Source organism: Petromyzon marinus, chromosome 54, assembly GCF_048934315.1.
Source record: "Petromyzon marinus isolate PM22_M1 ecotype Great Lakes invasive population chromosome 54, UKy_Petmar_22M1.pri1.0, whole genome shotgun sequence".
Lineage (NCBI taxonomy): Eukaryota > Metazoa > Chordata > Hyperoartia > Petromyzontiformes > Petromyzontidae > Petromyzon > Petromyzon marinus.
In genome coordinates this window covers 8,772,023-8,794,112 of record NC_133720.1, presented here as the reverse complement: position 1 = coordinate 8,794,112, position 22,090 = coordinate 8,772,023, and the positions used below count along the sequence as shown (strand labels likewise).

The 22,090-nt window shown below is 48.8% G+C and overlaps 1 protein-coding gene across 1 annotated transcript in view; it reads left to right on the top strand.

Annotated features, from left to right (window-relative positions):
• The first annotated feature begins 6,129 nt into the window (after positions 1 to 6,129).
• LOC116954069 (sodium-dependent neutral amino acid transporter B(0)AT3-like) overlaps positions 6,130 to 22,090 on the top strand; it is a 71,596-nt gene continuing 55,635 nt past the window's right edge. Inside the window, exon 1 of the mRNA XM_076052160.1 lies at positions 6,130 to 6,292. Within this exon, the coding sequence (XP_075908275.1) occupies positions 6,157 to 6,292 (136 nt within the window). The 5' untranslated portion in view covers positions 6,130 to 6,156. The remainder of the gene's footprint in view (positions 6,293 to 22,090) is intronic.

The window sequence follows — 22,090 nt, the reverse complement described above, 5'->3', positions numbered from 1 at the left end:
ACTGAGAGAGATGTTTGACTGCTGTAACATCTCCACATGATGGTGCTGAGAGAGATGTTTGACTGCTGTGACATCTCCACACGATGGTGTTGAGAGATGTGTGACTGTTGTGACATCTCCACATGATGATGCTGAGAAAGATGTTTGACTGCTGTGACATCTCCACACGATGGTGTTGAGAGATGTTTGACTGCTGTGACATCTCCACATGATGATGCTGAGAAAGATGTTTGACTGCTGTGACATCTCCACACGATGGTGCTGAGAGAGATGTTTGACTGCTGTAACATCTCCACACGATGGTGCTCAGAGAAGTTTTACTGATGTGACATCTCGACGCGATGTTGCAGAGAGAGATGTTTGACTGATGTGACATCTCCACATGATGGTGCTGAGAGAGATGTTTGACTGTTGTGACATCTCCACATGATGGTGTTGAGAGATATGTTTGACTGCTGTGGCATCTCCACATGATGGTGCTGAGAGAGATGTTTGGCTGCTGTGACATCTCCACACGATGGTACTGAGAGAGATGTTTGACTGTTGTAACATCTCCACATGATGGCGGTGAGAGAGATGTTTGACTGATGTGACATCTCCACACGATGGCGTTGAGAGATGTTTAACTGATGTGACATCTCCACATGATATTGTTGAGAGATGTTTGACTGTTGTGACATCTCCACATGATGGTGCTGAGAGAGATGTTTGACTGCTGTGACGTCTCCACACGATGGTGTTGAGAGATGTTTGACTGCTGTGACATCTCCACATGATGATGCTGAGAAAGATGTTTGACTGCTGTGACATCTCCACACGATGGTGCTGAGAGAGATGTTTGACTGCTGTAACATCTCCACACGATGGTGCTGAGAGAAGTTTGAGTGATGTGACATCTCGACGTGATGTTGCAGAGAGAGATGTTTGACTGATGTGACATCTCCACATGATGGTGCTGAGAGAGATGTTTGACTGATGTGACATCTCCACATGATGGTGTTGAGAGAGATGTTTGACTGTTGTGACATCTCCACATGATGGTGTTGAGAGATATGTTTGACTGCTGTGGCATCTCCACATGATGGTGCTGAGAGAGATGTTTGACTGCTGTAAGATCTCCACACGATGGTACTGAGAGAGATGTTTGACTGCTGTAACATCTCCACACGATGGTGCTGAGAGAAGTTTGAGTGATGTGACATCTCGACGTGATGTTGCAGAGAGAGATGTTTGACTGATGTGACATCTCCACATGATGGTGCTGAGAGAGATGTTTGACTGATGTGACATCTCCACATGATGGTGTTGAGAGAGATGTTTGACTGTTGTGACATCTCCACATGATGGTGTTGAGAGATATGTTTGACTGCTGTGGCATCTCCACATGATGGTGCTGAGAGAGATGTTTGGCTGCTGTGACATCTCCACACGATGGTACTGAGAGAGATGTTTGACTGTTGTAACATCTCCACATGATGGCGGTGAGAGAGATGTTTGACTGATGTGACATCTCCACACGATGGCGTTGAGAGATGTTTAACTGATGTGACATCTCCACATGATATTGTTGAGAGATGTTTGACTGTTGTGACATCTCCACATGATGGTGCTGAGAGAGATGTTTGACTGCTGTGACGTCTCCACACGATGGTGTTGAGAGATGTTTGACTGCTGTGACATCTCCACATGATGATGCTGAGAAAGATGTTTGACTGCTGTGACATCTCCACACGATGGTGCTGAGAGAGATGTTTGACTGCTGTAACATCTCCACACGATGGTGCTGAGAGAAGTTTGAGTGATGTGACATCTCGACGTGATGTTGCAGAGAGAGATGTTTGACTGATGTGACATCTCCACATGATGGTGCTGAGAGAGATGTTTGACTGATGTGACATCTCCACATGATGGTGTTGAGAGAGATGTTTGACTGTTGTGACATCTCCACATGATGGTGTTGAGAGATATGTTTGACTGCTGTGGCATCTCCACATGATGGTGCTGAGAGAGATGTTTGACTGCTGTAAGATCTCCACACGATGGTACTGAGAGAGATGTTTGACTGCTGTAACATCTCCACACGATAGTGTTGAGAGATGTTTGACTGCTGTGACATCTCCACATGATGGTGCTGAGAGAGATGTTTGACTGCTGTAACATCTCCACACGATATTGTTGAGAGATGATTGACTGCTGTGACATCTCCACGCGATGTTGCAGAGAGAGATGTTTGACTGATGTGACATCTCCACATGATGGTGCTGAGAGAGATGTTTGACTGTTGTGACATCTCCACATGATGGTGTTGAGAGATATGTTTGACTGCTGTGGCATCTCCACATGATGGTGCTGAGAGAGATGTTTGGCTGCTGTGACATCTCCACACGATGGTACTGAGAGAGATGTTTGACTGTTGTAACATCTCCACATGATGGCGGTGAGAGAGATGTTTGACTGATGTGACATCTCCACACGATGGCGTTGAGAGATGTTTAACTGATGTGACATCTCCACATGATATTGTTGAGAGATGTTTGACTGTTGTGACATCTCCACATGATGGTGCTGAGAGAGATGTTTGACTGCTGTGACGTCTCCACACGATGGTGTTGAGAGATGTTTGACTGCTGTGACATCTCCACATGATGATGCTGAGAAAGATGTTTGACTGCTGTGACATCTCCACACGATGGTGCTGAGAGAGATGTTTGACTGCTGTAACATCTCCACACGATGGTGCTGAGAGAAGTTTGAGTGATGTGACATCTCGACGTGATGTTGCAGAGAGAGATGTTTGACTGATGTGACATCTCCACATGATGGTGCTGAGAGAGATGTTTGACTGATGTGACATCTCCACATGATGGTGTTGAGAGAGATGTTTGACTGTTGTGACATCTCCACATGATGGTGTTGAGAGATATGTTTGACTGCTGTGGCATCTCCACATGATGGTGCTGAGAGAGATGTTTGACTGCTGTAAGATCTCCACACGATGGTACTGAGAGAGATGTTTGACTGCTGTAACATCTCCACACGATAGTGTTGAGAGATGTTTGACTGCTGTGACATCTCCACATGATGGTGCTGAGAGAGATGTTTGACTGCTGTAACATCTCCACACGATATTGTTGAGAGATGATTGACTGCTGTGACATCTCCACGCGATGTTGCAGAGAGAGATGTTTGACTGATGTGACATCTCCACATGATGGTGCTGAGAGAGATGTTTGACTGATGTGACATCTCCACATGATGGTGTTGAGAGAGATGTTTGACTGCTGTGACATCTCCATATGATGGTGTTGAGAGAGATGTTTGACTGCTGTGACATCTCGACATGATGGTGCTGAGAGAGATTTTTTACTGTTGTAACATCTCCACATGATGGCGGTGAGAGAGATGTTTGACTTATGTGACATCTCCACACGATGGCGTTGAGAGATGTTTGACTGATGTGACATCTCCACATGATGGCGCTGCGAGAGATGTTTGACTGTTGTAACATCTCCACATGATGGTGCTGAGAGAGATGTTTGACTGCTGTGACATTTCCACACGATAGTGTTGAGAGATGTTTGACGCTTGTGACATCTCCACATGATGGTGCTGAGAGAGATGTTTGACTGCTGTGACATCTCCACACGATGGTGCTGAGAGAGATGGTTGACTGTTGTAACATCTCCACATGATGGCGGTGAGAGAGATGTTTGACTGATGTGACATCTCGACGCGATTTTGCAGAGAGAGATGTTTTACTGCTGTGACATCTCCACATGATGGTGCTGCGAGAGATGTTTGACTGCTGTAACATCTCCACACGATGGTACTGAGAGAGATGTTTGACTGCTGTAACATCTCCACATGATGGTGCTGAGAGAGATGTTTGACTGCTGTGACATCTCCACACGATGGTGTTGAGAGATGTATGACTGTTGTGACATCTCCACATGATGATGCTGAGAAAGCTGTTTGACTGCTGTGACATCTCCACACGATGGTGCTGAGAGATGTTTGACTGATGTGACATCTCGACGCGATTTTGCAGAGAGAGATGTTTTACTGCTGTGACATCTCCACATGATGGCGCTGAGAGAGATGTTTGACTGCTGTAACATCTCCACACGATGGTACTGAGAGAGATGTTTGACTGCTGTAACATCTCCACATGATGGTGCTGAGAGAGATGTTTGACTGCTGTGACATCTCCACACGATGGTGTTGAGAGATGTATGACTGTTGTGACATCTCCACATGATGATGCTGAGAAAGATGTTTGACTGCTGTGACATCTCCACAAGATGGTGCTGAGAGATGTTTGACTGATGTGACATCTCGACGCGATTTTGCAGAGAGAGATGTTTTACTGCTGTGACATCTCCACATGATGGCGCTGAGAGAGATGTTTGACTGCTGTAACATCTCCACACGATGGTACTGAGAGAGATGTTTGACTGCTGTAAGATCTCCACATGATGGTGCTGAGAGAGATGTTTTACTGCTGTGACATCTCCACACGATGGTGTTGAGAGATGTATGACTGTTGTGACATCTCCACATGATGATGCTGAGAAAGATGTTTGACTGCTGTGACATCTCCACACGATGGTGCTGAGAGAGATGTTTGACTGCTGTAACATCTCCACACGATGGTGCTGAGAGATGTTTGACTGATGTGACATCGCGACGCGATTTTGCAGAGAGAGATGTTTTACTGCTGTAACATCTCCACATGATGGCGCTGAGAGAGATGTTTGACTGCTGTAACATCTCCACACGATGGTACTGAGAGAGATGTTTGACTGCTGTGACATCTCCACACGATGGTGCTGAGAGAGATTTTGACTGCTCTGACATCTCCACACGATGGTGTTGAGAGATGTTTGACTGCTGTGACATCTCCACATGATGGTGCTGAGAGATGTTTGACTGCTGTGACATCTCCACACGATGGTGTTGAGAGAGATGTTTGACTGCTGTGACATCTCCACACCATGGTGTTGAGAGATGTTTGACTGCTGTGACATCTCCACACGATGGTGTTGAGAGATGTTTGACCTGCTGTGACATCTCCACACGATGGTGTTGAGAGATGTTTGACTGCTGTGACATCTCGACACGATGGTGCTGAGAGATGTTTGACTGCTGTGACATCTCGACATGATGGTGCTGAGAGATGTTTAACTGCTGTGACATCTCCACACGATGGTGCTGAGAGATGTTTGACTGCTGTGAGCCGCACGTTGCCAGCCCCTGGCTCTCGGTCGCTTCTGAGCTGCTTCGCTCAGCGGGGCCTTGCCGCTAAAACAACTTATACAGAGTGGAGTCGCTAAACTCATCGCTTCCCATTCGATCTCCCGGAGCGGCAGGTTGCTGACATCCTTGCCCACCCCTCCTCCTATTAGCGCTTCCGATATAGCACGGCTGGCGACGTACGGTACAAACAAAGTTCAAAATACGTACACTCATACGTATAGAGGTCCAAGCAGTAACGGACTACGAGCGTCTGGCCTGCAGCGTGGTGGGGCAAAGCTTGAGAACTCCCACCCACTTACAAGAAGTCTGGCCTACAGCGCGGAAGAGTAGGCCAAATATAACCACTCTGCAGGGGCTGTCTATAGCTATCGTCGAAATGGCGACGGTCAAACATTGCAGGGCTGCGCCTTTACCCATTCAGCGCACCATGCAAATGTACCTCCTTGACCCTTTCCCCCCCCCCCTCTTATGTCAATGCCCCTCCCCCCACCCCTGCACCTGGGGCTAAGAACCCCCCCTCCCCGCACTCGAGAGCGACCACTGGGCAGGAGGTGACCCCCTCGCTGGCTCTCTCTGCAGGCGAGACAAACACAGAGGGGATAGCGAGAGAGGGGATAGCGAGAGAGGGGGTCGCGAAAGAGGGGGTCGCGACAGAGGGGGTCGCGACAGAGGGGGTCGCGACAGAGGGGGTCGCGACAGAGGGGGTCGCGACAGAGGGGGTCGCGACAGGAGGTAGCGAGAGAGGGGGTAGCGACAGAGGGGGTAGCGACAGAGGGGGTAGCGACAGAGGGGGTAGCGACAGAGGGGGTAGCGAGAGAGGGGGTAGCGAGAGAGGGGGTAGCGAGAGAGGGGGTAGCGAGAGAGGGGGTAGCGAGAGAGGGGGTAGCGAGAGAGGAGGACATGGGGGGCCCCGTGGCGGACGAGGAGCGGCCACGATGGGACAACAAGGTGCAGTACATCCTCACCTGCGTGGGGTTCGCCGTCGGACTCGGCAACGTGTGGCGCTTCCCGTACCTATGCCAGACGTACGGCGGAGGTGAGGCTCTCTCACTCACTCACTCACCTGTGTGTGTGTGAGACTCACTCACCTGTGTGTGTGTGAGACTCACTCACCTGTGTGTGTGTGAGACTCACTCACCTGTGTGTGTGTGAGACTCACTCACCTGTGTGTGTGTGAGGCTCACTCACCTGTGTGTGTGTGAGACTCACTCACCTGTGTGTGTGTGAGACTCACTCACCTGTGTGTGTGTGAGACTCACTCACCTGTGTGTGTGTGAGACTCACTCACCTGCGCGTGTGAGACTCACTCGTGTGTGAGACACACTCTCCTGTGTGTGTGAGACTCACTCACCTGTGTGTGTGAGACTCACTCGTGTGTGAAACTCACTCACCTGTATGTGTGAGACTCACTTACCTGTGTGTGTGTGAGACTCACTCACCTGTGAGACGCACTCACCTGTGTGATTCTTTGTGTGTTCCACCAACCCCAATCAATTTGTGATTCCGTTTCAGCCTGAATTTAAATGTACATTTCACAGGTAGCAGAACCACATCCACCACCATTATTAATCTACCACCACCATCACCACCACAATCATATCATCATCACTACCGTCACGACGATCATAAATACCATGACTACCATGACTACCATCGCTACCATGACTACCGTCACCACCACCAGGCACCACAACCATCACCTCCACCATCATCACCACCACCATCATTACCACCATCACCACCAAAAACAACAACCGCCATTCGCCACTAAGTGGCGGTGACATCACCACGACGCTTGTGCCAGGCTATGTGCACGTTGAGGCCACGTAAAGTGTCGAACGCCCGGTTGGCAGGAGGTCACGTGGCAGACCCAGGTGCCACGGGTCGACTGACTGAGATGACTCGCTGATGCACCACCTGTGCCCTCCACTGTGCCAACTTGTTGTGCTTTAGCCACCCGGCGCTCCGCTCGTTGTTGTGAGCTTCGCTCCTCCGCCCACCATTGTTGTTGGAGGGGGACTGCCCAGTAGCGTCCTTCACGAGCTTCCTCCACAGAGGCCGATCTTAACACCGCTGGTACCAGTCATCGGCAAGTCCACTCAGCTCCACGCCCTCCTGTACCACATCACTCCATCTCTTCTCTAGCGCGTGCCGTATCCGTTTAGCCCCCTCGAACCGGCCGAACAAAAGCTGTTTGTGGCTGGGCATGCGGGCTACATGACCCAGCCAACGCAGCCTTGCCTGCTAGAGGAGCTCACCGATAGGACTTTGTCCAGATCTTTCGAGGATTTGTGAGCTCCTCACACAATCCAGCCTGGTTAAACCTGGATGGTTCGTAGGCATCCAAGTCTAAATGTTTCTAACCGGCGAAGATGTTCCATTAGGGGGGTCCACGTTTCGCAAGCGTAGAGAAGGGAGGGAATAACCGTGGCCGAATAGACCTGAAGCTTCGTGCGGATCGACAGACCAGGTAGCTTCCACACAGCGTTACGCAACCGACGAAAAGATATTGCCGCTCGACTGATTCGGAGTGAGACCTCTGCTGTCAAAACGGAGCCAGTCATGAGCACCCTGCCAAGGTATGGGAAACTCTCCACTCTCTCCACAACTGCCCTATCACCAATTGGGAGTTGTGGGCGTGGAGTGTCCGATGGTACAAAATACCCAGGCAGGTGCAAAGCTTTTATGGGGCGGATGGTAAGTCCCCACCTCTTAGTGGCATGCACCAGTTTCAGCAACAGCGTCTCCAACTCCTCCATTGAGTGAGCAGCAATTACCAGATCATCGACATACATAACATGGTTGGCCATCCCTTGACTGCAGCCGGGCATCGATCAGCCTCCCATTGTATATGTACCAGATGTAAATTCCTCTAGTACAGGCATCGAAGGCTTCACGAACTACGTGGTCAAAATATATGTTAAATAATGTGTGAGCCAGAGGACATCCCTATCACACCCCAAGGTGAACAGGGAATGGCTCTGACTTCTGGCCACGTAGTTTTACCCGGGCCTGCTCACCATCATGAAAGTCCTTAATGATCGTGAGCAGAGTCAGGGACTCCGAAAGCACGAAGAACAACCCAGAGCCCAGGCCTACTGATGGTGTCATAGGCCTTGACCAGGTCAACAAAGCAGAGATGTAGGTCTTGCTGGAATTCCCTACACCTCTGCTGTAACAGACAGTTAGAAAATATGACATCTGTACAGGACCGCCCTTTCCTGAAACCACATTAGGGCTCCATAAGCCTCTCCCCAGCGTGACTGGCAAGGCGATGTTGAATAATCCTTACCAGGACTTTTCCCTGCACACTGAGGAGTGAGATGACCCTGTAGTTGTTACAGTCTGTGCGATTCCCCTTCTTCTGGTGGTCCCCCTTCTTAAAAAAGGGGACCACAAGAGCGTCCTTCCAATCCTGGGGAACACATCCAGTGGTCCAGACTACATGTAGGGCAGTCTGTGCACAAACGCCACCCTCCCTCAGCATTTCGCTTGGGAGATCATCTGCCCTGGGCCATTCCTGGTCTCACTCTGGATCGCCTTCAATACTTCCTAAACAGATGGCACCTCAGCCAGCCACTCACAGGGGGTGACAGCTTCTTCCAATATTTGAGGCACAGCAGCTTCAGCAGGGAGTAATGGTGATGGTAGTGGTGGTGGTGCTGGTAGTAATGGTGATGGTAGTAGTAGTGGTGCTGGTAGTAAGAGTGATGGTAGTGGTGGTGGTGCTGGTAGTGATGGTGATGGTAGTGGTGGTGCTGGTAGTAATGGTGATGGTAGTGGAGGTGTTGCTGGTAGTATTAGTGATGGTAGTGGTATTGGTGCTGGTAGTAATGGTGATGGCAGTGGTGGTGGTGCTGGTAGTAATGGTGATGGTAGTGAAGGTGGTGCTGGTAGTAATGGTGATGGTAGTGGTGCTGGTAGTAATGGTGATGGTAGTGGTGATAGTAATGGTGATGGTAGTGGAGGTGGTGCTGGTAGTAATGGTGATGGTAGTGCTAGTGGTGCTGGTAGTAATGGTGATGGTAGTCGTGTTGGTAGTAATGGTGATGGTAGTGGTAGTGGTGCTGGTAGTAATGGTGATGGTAGTGGAGGTGGTGCTTGTAGTAATCGTGATGGTAGTGGTAGTGGTGCTGGTAGTCATGGTGATGGTAGTGGTGTTGGTAGTAATAGTGATGGTACTGGTGCTGGTAGTAATGGTGATGGTAATGGTGGTGGTGTTGGTAGTAATGGTGATGGTAGTGGTGGTGGTGCTGGTAGTAATGGTGATGGTATTGGTGGTGGTGGTGCTGGTAGTAATGGTGATGGTAGTGGTGGTGGTGCTGGTAGTAATGATGATGGTAGTGGTGCTGGTAGTAATGGTGATGGTAGTGGTAGTGGTGCTGGTAGTAATGGTAGTGGTGCTGGTAGTAATGGTGCTGATAGCAGTGCTGGTAGTATTGGTGATGGTCGTGGTAGTGGTTCTGGTAGTAATAGTGATGGTAGTGGTGCTGGTAGTAATGGTGATGGTAATGGTGGTGGTGTTGGTAGTAATGGTAGTGGTGGTGGTGCTGGTAGTAATAGTGATGGTAGTGGTAGTGGTGCTGGTAGTAATGGTGATGGTAGTGGTGGTGGTGCTGGTAGCAATGATGATGGTAGTGGTGATGGTAGTAATGGTGATGGTAGTGGTAGTGGTGCTGGTAGTAATGGTAATGGTAGTGGTTCTGGTAGTAATGGTGATGATAGCGGTGCTGGTATTAATAGTGATGGTAGTGATGCTGGTAGTAATGGTGATGGTAATGGTGGTGGTGTTGGTAGTAATGGTGATGGTAGTTGTGGTGGTGCTGATAGTAATAGTGATGGTAGTGGTAGTGGTGCTGGTAGTAATGGTGATGGTAGTGGAGGTGGTGCTGGTAGTAATGGTGATGGTAGTGGTGCTGGTAGTAATGGTGATGGTAGTGGTAGTGGTGCTGGTAGTAATGGTGATGGTAGTGGTGGTGGTGCTGGTAGTAATGGTGATGGTAGTGGTGGTGGTGCTGGTAGTAATGGTGATGATAGTGGTGGTGCTGGTAGTAATGGTGATGGTAGTGGTGATGGTAGTAATGGTGATGGTAGTGGTAGTGGTGCTGGTAGTAATGGTAATGGTAGTGGTGCTGGTAGTAATGGTGATGATAGTGGTGCTGGTAGTAATGGTGATGGTAGTGGTAGTGGTGCTGGTAGTAATGGTGATGATAGTGGTGCTGGTAGTAATGGTGATTGTAGTGGTAGTGATAGTAATAGTGATGGTGGTGGTGTTGGTAGTAATGGTGATGGTAGTGGTGGTGGTGCTGGTAGTAATGGTGATGGTTGTGATAGTGGTGCTGGTAGTAATGGTGATGGTAGGGGTGCTGGTAGTAATAGTGATGTTTGTGGTGGTGATGCTGGTAGTAAGGGTGATGGTAGTGGTGCTGGTAGTAATGGTGATGGTAGTGGTGGTGGCGCTGGTAGTCATGGTGATGGTGGTGGTGCTGGTAGTAATAGTGATGGAAGTGGTGTTGGTAGTAATGGTGATGGTAGTGGTGGTGGTGGTGCTGGTAGTAATGGTGATGGTAGTGGTGGTGGTGGTGCTGGTAGTAATGGTGATGGTAGTGGTGGTGGTGCTGGTAGTAATGGTGATGGTAGTGGTGCTGGTAGTAATGGTGATGGTAGGGGTGCTGGTAGTAATGGTGATGGTAGTGGTGCTGGTAGTAATAGTGATGGTAATGGTGGTGGTGTTGGTAGTAATGGTGATGGTGGTGGTGCTGGTAGTAATGGTGATGGTAGGGGTCCTGGTAGTAATGGTGATGGTAGTGGTGTTGGTAGTAATAGTGATGGTACTGGTGGTGGTGTTGGTAGTAATGGTGATGGTAGTGGTGGTGGTGCTGGTAGTAATGGTGATGGTAGTGGTGGTGCTGGTATTAATGGTGATGGTAGTGGTGGTGGTGCTGGTAGTAATGATGATGGTAGTGGTGCTGGTAGTAATGGTGATGGTAGTGGTAGTGGTGCTGGTAGTAATGGTAATGGTAGTGGTGCTGGTAGTAATGATTATGGTAGAGGTACTGGTAGTAATGGTGATGGTAGTGGTAGTGGTGCTGGTAGTAATGGTAATGGTAGTGGTGCTGGTAGTAATGGTGATGATAGCGGTGCTGGTAGTAATGGTGATGGTAGCGGTGGTGGTAGTAATGGTGATGGTAGTGTTGGTGGTGATAGTAATGGTGATGGTAGTGGTGGTGGTGCTGGTAGTAATGGTGATGGTAGTGGTCGTGGTGGTGCTGGTAGTAATGGTGATGGTAGTGGTGGTTGTAGTAATGGTTATGGTAGTGGTAGTGGTGCTGGTAGTAAGAGTGATGGTAGTGGTGGTGGTGGTGCTGGTAGTGATGGTGATGGTAGTGGTGGTGGTGCTGGTAGTAATAGTGATGGTAGTGGAGGTGTTGCTGGTAGTATTAGTGATGGTAGTGGTATTAGTGCTGGTAGTAAGGGTGATGGTAGTGGTAGTGGTGCTGGAAGTAATGGTAATGGTAGTGGTGCTGGTAGTAATGGTGCTGATAGCAGTGCTGGTAGTATTGGTGATGGTAGTGGTAGTGGTGCTGGTAGCAATAGTGATGGTAGTGGTGCTGGTAGTAATGGTTATGGTAATGGTGGTGGTGTTGGTAGTAATGGTAATGGTAGTGGTGGTGGTGCTGGTAGTAATAGTGATGGTAGTGGTAGTGGTGCTGGTAGTAATAGTGATGATAGTGGTGCTGGTAGTAATGGTGATGATAGTGGTGCTGGTAGTAATGGTGATGGTAGTGGTAGTGGTGCTGGTAGTAATAGTGATGATAGTGGTGCTGGTAGTAATGGTGATTGTAGTGGTAGTGATAGTAATAGTGATGGTGGTGGTGTTGGTGGTAATGGTGATGGTAGTGGTGGTGGTGCTGGTAGTAATGGTGATGGTAGTGATAGTGGTGCTGGTAGTAATGGTGATGGTAGGGGTGCTGGTAGTAATGGTGATGTTAGTGGTGGTGGTGCTGGTAGTAATGGTGATGGTAATGGTGGTGCTGTTGGTAGTAATGGTGATGGTAGTGGTGGTGGTGCTGGTAGTAATGATGATGGTAGTGGAGGTGGTGCTGGTAGTAATGGCGATGGTAGTGGTAGTGGTGCTGGTAGTCATGGTGATGGTAGTGGTGCTGGTAGTAAGAGTGATGGTAGTTGTGCTGGTAGTAATAGTGATGGTAATGGTGGTGGTGTTGGTACTAATGGTGATGGTAGTGGTGGTGGTGCTGGTAGTAATGGTGATGGTAGTGGTGGTGGTGGTGCTGGTAGTAATGGTGATGGTAGTGGTGGTGGTGCTGGTAGTAATGGTGATGGTAGTGGTAGTGGTGCTGGTAGTAATGGTCATGGTAGGGGTGCTGGTAGGAATGGTGATGGTAGTGGTGCTGGTAGTAATGGTGATGGTAATGGTGGTGGTGTTGGTAGTAATGGTGATGGTAATGGTGGTGGCGCTGGTAGTAATGGGGATGGTAGGGGTCCTGGTAGTAATGGTGATGTTAGTGGTGGTGGTGGTGCTGGTAGTAATGGTGATGGTAGTGGTGCTGGTAGTAATGGTGATGGTAGTGGTGGTGGTGCTGGTAGTAATGGTGATGGTAATGGTAGTGGTGTTGGTAGTAATGGTGATGGTAGTGGTGGTGGTGCTGGTAGTAATGGTGATGGTAGTGGTGGTGGTGGTGCTGGTAGTAATGGTGATGGTAGTGGTAGTGGTGCTGGTAGTAATAATGATGGTAGTGGTGCTGGTAGTGATGGTGATGGTAATGGTGATGGTGCTGGTAGTAATGGTGATGGTAGTGGAGGTGGTGCTGGTAGTAATGGTTATGGTAGTGGTGCTGGTAGTAATGGTAGTGTTGGTGGTGATAGTAATTGTGATGGTAATGGTGGTGGTGCTGGTAGTAATGGTGATGTAGTGGTGGTGGTGGTGGTGCTGGTAGTAATGGTGATGGTAGTGGTGGTGGTAGTAATGGTGATGGTAGTGGTAGAGGTGCTGGTAGTAATGGTGATGGTAGTGGTAGTGGTGCTGGTAGTAATGGTGATGGTAGTGGAGGTGTTGCTGGTAGTATTAGTGATGGTAGTGGAATTGGTGCTGGTAGTAATGGTGATGGTAGTGGTGGTGGTGCTGGTAGTAATGGCAATGGTAGTGGAGGTGGTGCTGGTAGTAATGGTGATGGTAGTGGTTGTGGTAGTAATGGTGATGGTAGTGGTGGTGATAGTAATGGTGATGGTAGTGGAGGTGGTGCTTGTAGTAATGGTGATGGTAGTGGTAGTGGTGCTGGTAGTAATGGTGATGGTAGTCGTGTTGGTAGTAATGGTGATGGTAGTGGTAGTGGTGCTTGTAGTAATGGTGATGGTAGTGGAGGTGGTGCATGTAGTAATCGTGATGGTAGTGGTAGTGGTGCTGGTAGTCATGGTGATGGTAGTGGTGTTGGTAGTAATAGTGATGGTACTGGTGCTGGTAGTAATGGTGATGGTAATGGTGGTGGTGTTGGTAGTAATGGTGATGGTAGTGGTGGTGGTGGTGCTGGTAGTAATGGTGATGGTAGTGGTGGTGGTGCTGGTAGTAATGATGATGGTAGTGGTGCTGGTAGTAATGGTGATGGTAGTGGTAGTGGTGCTGGTAGTAATGGTAATGGTAGTGGTGCTGGTAGTAATGATTATGGTAGTGGTGCTGGTAGTAATGGTGATGGTAGTGGTAGTGGTGCTGGTAGTAATGGTAGTGGTAGTGGTGCTGGTAGTAATGGTGATGATAGCGGTGCTGGTAGTAATGGCGATGGTAGTGGTGGTGGTAGTAATGGTGATGGTAGTGTTGGTGGTGATAGTAATGGTGATGGTAGTGGTGGTGGTGCTGGTAGTAATGGTGATGGTAGTGGTGGTGGTGGTGCTGGTAGTAATGTTGATGGTAGCGGTGGTGGTAGTAATGGTGATGGTAGTGGTAGTGGTGCTGGTAGTAAGAGTGATGGTAGTGGAGGTGGTGGTGCTGGTAGTGATGGTGATGGTAGTGGTGGTGGTGCTGGTAGTAATGGTGATGGTAGTGGAGGTGTTGCTGGTAGTATTAGTGATGGTAGTGGTATTGGTGCTGGTAGTAATTGTGATGGCAGTGCTGGTGGTGCTGGTAGTAATGGTGATGGTAGTGAAGGTGGTGCTGGTAGTAATGGTGATGGTAGTGGTGCTGGTAGTAATGGTGATGGTAGTGCTAATGGTGCTGGTAGTAATGGTGATGGTAGTCGTGTTGGTAGTAATGGTGATGGTAGTCGTAGTGGTGCTGGTAGTAATGGTGATGGTAGTGGAGGTGGTGCTTGTAGTAATCGTGATGGTAGTGGTAATGGTGCTGGTAGTCATGGTGATGGTAATGGTGTTGGTAGTAATAGTGATGGTACTGGTGCTGGTAGTAATGGTATGGGTGGTGGAGTTGGTAGTAATGGTGATGGTAGTGGTGGTGGTGATGGTAGTAATGGTGATGGTATTGGTGGTGGTGCTGGTAGTAATGGTGATGGTAGTGGTGGTGGTGCTGGTAGTAATGATGATGGTAATGGTGCTGGTAGTAATGGTGATGGTAGTGGTAGTGGTGCTGGTAGTAATGGTAATGGTGCTGATAGTATTGGTGCTGATAGCAGTGCTGGTAGTATTGGTGATGGTAGTGGTAGTGGTGCTGGTAGTAATAGTGATGGTAGTGGTGCTGGTAGTAATGGTGATGGTAATGGTGGTGGTGTTGGTAGTAATGGTGATGGTAGTGGTGGTGGTGGTGCTGGTAGTAATAGTGATGGTAGTGGTAGTGGTGCTGATAGTAATGGTGATGGTAGTGGTGGTGGTGCTGGTAGTAATGATTGATGGTAGTGGTGCTGGTAGTAATGGTGATGGTAGTGGTAGTGGTGCTGGTAGTCATGGTAATGGTAGTGGTTCTGGTAGTAATGGTGATGATAGCGGTGCTGGTAGTAATGGTGATGGTAGTGGTGCTGGTAGTAATAGTGATGGTAGTGGTGCTGGTAGTAATGGTGATGGTAATAGTGGTGGTGGTGTTGGTAGTAATGGTGATGGTAGTGGTGGTGGTGCTGGTAGTAATAGTGATGGTAGTGGTAGTGGTGCTGGTATTAATGGTGATGGTAGTGGAGGTGGTGCTGGTAGTAATGGTAGTGGTAGTGGTGCTGGTAGTAATGGTGATGGTAGTGGTGCTGGTAGTAATGGTGATGGTAGTGGTGGTGGTGCTGGTTGTAATGGTGATGGTAGTGGTGGTGGTGCTGGTAGTAATGGTGATGATAGTGGTGGTGCTGGTAGTAATGGTGATGGTAATGGAGGTGGTGCTTGTAGTAATCGTGATGGTAGTGGTAGTGGTGCTGGTAGTCAAGGTGATGGTAATGGTGTTGGTAGTAATAGTGATGGTACTGGTGCTGGTAGTAATGGTATGGGTGGTGGAGTTGGTAGTAATGGTGATGGTAGTGGTGGTGGTGATGGTAGTAATGGTGATGGTATTGGTGGTGGTGCTGGTAGTAATGGTGATGGTAGTGGTGGTGGTGCTGGTAGTAATGATGATGGTAGTGGTGCTGGTAGTAATGGTGATGGTAGTGGTAGTGGTGCTGGTAGTAATGGTAATGGTAGTGGTGCTGATAGTAATGGTGCTGATAGCAGTGCTGGTAGTATTGGTGATGGTAGTGGTAGTGGTGCTGGTAGTAATAGTGATGGTAGTGGTGCTGGTATTAATGGTGATGGTAATGGTGGTGGTGTTGGTAGTAATGGTGATGGTAGTGGTGGTGGTGCTGGTTGTAATAGTGATGGTAGTGGTAGTGGTGCTGATAGTAATGGTGATGGTAGTGGTGGTGGTGCTGGTAATAATGATTGATGGTAGTGGTGCTGGTAGTAATGGTGATGGTAGTGGTAGTGGTGCTGGTAGTCATGGTAATGGTAGTGGTTCTGGTAGTAATGGTGATGATAGCGGTGCTGGTAGTAATGGTGATGGTAGTGGTGCTGGTAGTAATAGTGATGGTAGTGGTGCTGGTAGTAATGGTGATGGTAATAGTGGTGGTGGTGTTGGTAGTAATGGTGATGGTAGTGGTGGTGGTGCTGGTAGTAATAGTGATGGTAGTGGTAGTGGTGCTGGTATTAATGGTGATGGTAGTGGAGGTGGTGCTGGTAGTAATGGTAGTGGTAGTGGTGCTGGTAGTAATGGTGATGGTAGTGGTGCTGGTAGTAATGGTGATGGTAGTGGTGGTGGTGCTGGTAGTAATGGTGATGGTAGTGGTGGTGGTGCTGGTAGTAATGGTGATGATAGTGGTGGTGCTGGTAGTAATGGTGATGGTAGTGGTGATGGTAGTAATGGTGATGGTAGTGGTAGTGGTGCTGGTAGTAATGGTAATGGTAGTGGTGCTGGTAGTAATGGTGATGATAGTGGTGCTGGTAGTAATGGTGATGGTAGTGGTAGTGGTGCTGGTAGTAATAGTGATGATAGTGGTGCTGGTAGTAATGGTGATTGTAGTGGTAGTGATAGTAATAGTGATGGTGGTGGTGTTGGTGGTAATGGTGATGGTAGTGGTGGTGGTGCTGGTAGTAATGGTGATGGTAGTGATAGTGGTGCTGGTAGTAATGGTGATGGTAGGGGTGCTGGTAGTAATGGTGATGTTAGTGGTGGTGGTGCTGGTAGTAATGGTGATGGTAATGGTGGTGCTGTTGGTAGTAATGGTGATGGTAGTGGTGGTGGTGCTGGTAGTAATGATGATGGTAGTGGAGGTGGTGCTGGTAGTAATGGCGATGGTAGTGGTAGTGGCGCTGGTAGTCATGGTGATGGTAGTGGTGCTGGTAGTGATAGTGATGGTAGTGGTGCTGGTAGTAATGGTGATGGTAATGGTGGTGGTGTTGGTAGTAATGGTGATGGTAGTGGTGGTGGTGCTGGTAGTAATGGTGATGGTAGTGGTGGTGGTGGTGCTGGTAGTAGTGGTGATGGTAGTGGTGGTGCTGGTAGTAATGGTGATGGTAGTGGTGGTGTTGCTGGTAGTAATGGTGATGGTAGTGGTAGTTGTGCTGGTGTTAATGGTGATGGTAGGGGTGCTGGTAGTAATGGTGATGGTAGTGGTGCTGGTAGTAATGGTGATGGTAATGGTGGTGGTGTTGGTAGTAATGGTGATGGTAGGGGTCCTGGTAGTAATGGTGATGTTAGTGGTGGTGGTGCTGGTAGTAATGGTGATGGTAGTGGTGCTGGTAGTAATGGTGATGGTAGTGGTGGTGGTGCTGGTAGTAATGGTGATGGTAGTGGAGGTGGTGCTGGTAGTAATGGTGATGGTAGTGGTGCTGGTAGTAATAGTGATGATAGTGGTGCTGGTAGTAATGGTGATGGTAAAGGTGGTGGTGTTGGTAGTAATGGTGATGGTAGTGATCGTGGTGCTGGTAGTAATGGTGATGGTAGTGGTGGTGGTGGTGCTGGTAGTAATGGTGATGGTAGTGATGGTAGTGGTGCTGGTAGTAATGGTGATGGTAGGGGTGCTGCTGGTAATGGTGATGGTAGTGGTGGTGCTGGTAGTAATGGTGATGGTAATGGTGGTGGTGTTGGTAGTAATGGTGATGGTAGTGGTAGTGGTGCTGGTAGTAATGGTGATGGTAGTGGAGGTGGTGCTGGTAGTAATGGTGATGGTAGTGGTAGTGGTGCTGGTAGTCATGGTGATGGTAGTAATAGTGATGGTAGTGGTGCTGGTAGTAATGGTGATGGTAATGGTGTTGGTAGTAATGGTGATGGTAGTGGTGGTGGTAGTAATGGTGATGGTAGTGGTGGTGGTGCTGGTAGTAATGGTGATGGTAGTGTTGGTGGTGGTGCTGGTAGTAATGGTGATGGTAGGGGTGGTGGTGCTGGTAGTAATGGTGATGGTAGTGGTAGTGGTGCTGGTAGTAATGGTGATGGTAGGGGTGCTGGTCGTAATGGTGATGGTAGAGGTGCTGGTAGTAATGGTGATGGTAGTGGTGGTGGTGCTGGTAGTAATGGTGATGGTAATGGTGGTGGTGTTGGTAGTAATGGTGATGGTAGTGGTAGTGGTGCTGGTAGTAATGGTGATGGTAGTGGAGGTGGTGCTGGTAGTAATGGTGATGGTAGTGGTGCTGGTAGTAATGGTGATGGTGGTGGTGTTGGTAGTAATGGTGATGGTTGTGGTGGTGGTAGTAATGCTGATGGTAGTGGTGGTGGTGCTGGTAGTAATGGTGATGGTAGTGGTGGTGCTGGTAATAATGGTGATGGTAGTGGTGGTGGTGCTGGTAGTAATGGTGATGGTAGTGGTGCTGGTAGTAAGAGTGATGGTAATGGTGGTGGTGGTGCTGGTAGTGATGGTGATGGTAATGGAGGTGGTGCTGGTAGTAATGGTGATGGTAGTGGTGCTGGTAGTAATGGTGATGGTAGTGTTGGTGGTGATAGTAATGGTGATGGTAGTGGTGGTGGTGCTGGTAGTAATGGTGATGGTCGTGGTGGTGGTGGTGTGGTAGTAATGGTGATGGTAGTGGTCGTGGTAGTAATGGTGATGGTAGTGGTAGTGGTGCTGGTAGTAATGGTGATGATAGTGGTAGTGGTGCTGGTAGTAATGGTAATGGTAGTGGTGCTGGTAGTAATGGTGATGATAGTGGTGCTGGTAGTAATGGTGATGGTAGTGGTGCTGGTAGTAATGGTGATGAGAGTGGTGCTGGTAGTAATGGTGATGGTAGTGGTGGTGGTGCTGGTAGTAATGGTGATGGTAGTGGTGCTGGTAGTAATAGTGATGGTAGTGGTGCTGGTAGTAATGGTGATGGTAATGGTGGTGGTGTTGGTAGTAATGGTGATGGTAGTGGTGGTGGTAGTAATGGTGATGGTAGTGGTGGTGGTGCTGGTAGTAATGGTGATGGTAGTGGTGCTGGTGGTGCTGGTAGTAATGGTGATGGTAGCGGTGGTGGTGCTGGTAGTAATGGTGATGGTAGTGGTAGTGGTGCTGGTAGTAATGGTGATGGTAGGGGTGCTGGTAGTAATGGTAGTGGTGGTGGTGCTGGTAGTAATGATGATGGTAGTGGTGGTGGTGCTGGTAGTAATGGTGATGGTAGTGGTGGTGGTGGTGCTGGTAGTAATAGTGATGGTAGCGGTGGTGGTGCTGGTAGTAATGGTGATGGTAGTGGTAGTGGTGCTGGTAGTAATGGTGATGGTAGGGGTGCTGGTAGTAATGGTCATGGTAGTGGAGGTGATGCTGGTTGTAATGGTGATGGTAGTTGTAGTGGTGCTGGTAGTCATGGTGATGGTAGTGGTGCTGGTAATAATAGTGATGGTAGTGGTGCTGGTAGTAATGGTGATGGTAATGGTGGGGGTGTTGGTAGTAATGGTGATGGTAGTGGTGGTGGTAGTAATGGTGATGGTAGTGGTGGTGGTGCTGGTAGTAATGGTGATGGTAGTGGTGGTGGTGCTGGTAATAATGGTGATGGTAGTGGTGGTGGTTCTGGTAGTAATGGTGATGGTAGTGGTGCTGATAGTAAGAGTGATGGTAGTGGTGGTGTTGGTGCTGGTAGTGATGGTGATGGTAGTGTTGGTGGTGCTGGTAGTAATGGTGATGGTAATGGAGGTGGTGCTGGTAGTAATGGTGATGGTAGTGGTGCTGGTAGTAATGGTGATGGTAGTGTTGGTGGTGATAGTAATGGTGATGGTAGTGGTGGTGCTGCTGGTAGTAATGGTGATGGTCGTGGTGGTGGTGCTGGTAGTAATGGTGATGGTAGTGGTCGTGGTAGTAATGGTGATGGTAGTGGTAGTGGTGCTGGTAGTAATGGTGACGGTAGTGGTGGTGGTGCTGGTAGTAAGAGTGATGGTAGTGGTGGTGGTGGTGGTGCTGGTAGTGATGGTGATGGTAGTGGTGGTGGTGCTGGTAGTAATGTTGATGGTAGTGGAGGTGTTGCTGGTAGTATTATTGATGGTAGTGGTATTGGTGCTGGTAGTAATGGTGATGGTAGTCGTGGTGTTGCTGGTAGTAATGGTGATGGTAGTGGAGGTGGTGCTGGTAGTAATGGTGATGGTAGCGGTGGTGGTGCTGGTAGTAATGGTGATGGCAGTGGTAGTGGTGCTGGTAGTAATGGTGATGGTAGGGGTGCTGGTAGTAATGGTGATGGTAGAGGTGCTGGTTGTAATGGTGATGGTAGTGGTGGTGGTGCTGGTAGTAATGGTGATGGTAATGGTGGTGGTGTTGGTAGTAATGGTGATGGTAGTGGTAGTGGTTCTGGTCGTAATGCTGATGGTAGTGGAGGTGGTGCTGGTAGTAATGGTGATCGTAGTGGTGATGGTAGTAATGGTGATGATAGTGGTACTGGTAGTAATGGTGATGGTAGTGGTGCTGGTAGTAATGGTGATGATAGTGGTGCTGGTAGTAATGGTGATTGTAGTGGTAGTGATAGTAATAGTGATGGTGGTGGTGTTGGTAGTAATGGTGGTGGTAGTGGTGGTGGTGCTGGTAGTAATGGTGATGGTAGTGGTGCTGGTAGTAATAGTGATGGTAGTGGTGCTGGTAGTAATGGTGATGGTAATGGTGGTGGTGTTGGTAGTATTGGTGATGGTAGTGGTGGTGGTGGTGCTGGTAGTAATAGTGATGGTAGCGGTGGTGGTGCTGGTAGTAATGGTGATGGTAGTGGTAGTGGTGCTGGTAGTAATGGTGATGGTAGGGGTGCTGGTAGTAATGGTCATGGTAGTGGAGGTGATGCTGGTAGTAATGGTGCTGGTAGTAATGGTGATGGTAATGGTGGTGGTGTTGGTGGTAATGGTGATGGTAGTGGTAGTGGTGCTGGTAGTAATGGTGATGGTAATGGTGGGGGTGTTGGTAGTAATGGTGATGGTAGTGGTGGTGGTAGTAATGGTGATGGTAGTGGTGGTGGTGCTGGTAGTAATGGTGATGGTAGTGGTGGTGGTGCTGGTAATAATGGTGATGGTAGTGGTGGTGGTGCTGGTAGTAATGGTGATGGTAGTGGTGCTGATAGTAAGAGTGATGGTAGTGGTGGTGTTGGTGCTGGTAGTGATGGTGATGGTAGTGTTGGTGGTGCTGGTAGTAATGGTGATGGTAATGGAGGTGGTGCTGGTAGTAATGGTGATGGTAGTGGTGCTGGTAGTAATGGTGATGGTAGTGTTGGTGGTGATAGTAATGGTGATGGTAGTGGTGGTGCTGCTGGTAGTAATGGTGATGGTCGTGGTGGTGGTGGTGCTGGTAGTAATGGTGATGGTAGTGGTCGTGGTAGTAATGGTGATGGTAGTGGTAGTGGTGCTGGTAGTAATGGTGACGGTAGTGGTGGTGGTGCTGGTAGTAAGAGTGATGGTAGTGGTGGTGGTGGTGGTGCTGGTAGTGATGGTGATGGTAGTGGTGGTGGTGCTGGTAGTAATGTTGATGGTAGTGGAGGTGTTGCTGGTAGTATTATTGATGGTAGTGGTATTGGTGCTGGTAGTAATGGTGATGGTAGTCGTGGTGTTGCTGGTAGTAATGGTGATGGTAGTGGAGGTGGTGCTGGTAGTAATGGTGATGGTAGCGGTGGTGGTGCTGGTAGTAATGGTGATGGCAGTGGTAGTGGTGCTGGTAGTAATGGTGATGGTAATGGTGGTGGTGTTGGTAGTAATGGTGATGGTAGTGGTAGTGGTTCTGGTCGTAATGCTGATGGTAGTGGAGGTGGTGCTGGTAGTAATGGTGATCGTAGTGGTGATGGTAGTAATGGTGATGGTAGTGGTAGTGGTGCTGGTAGTAATGGTAATGGTAGTGGTGCTGGTAGTAATGGTTATGATAGTGTTACTGGTAGTAATGGTGATGGTAGTGGTGCTGGTAGTAATGGTGATGATAGTGGTGCTGGTAGTAATGGTGAT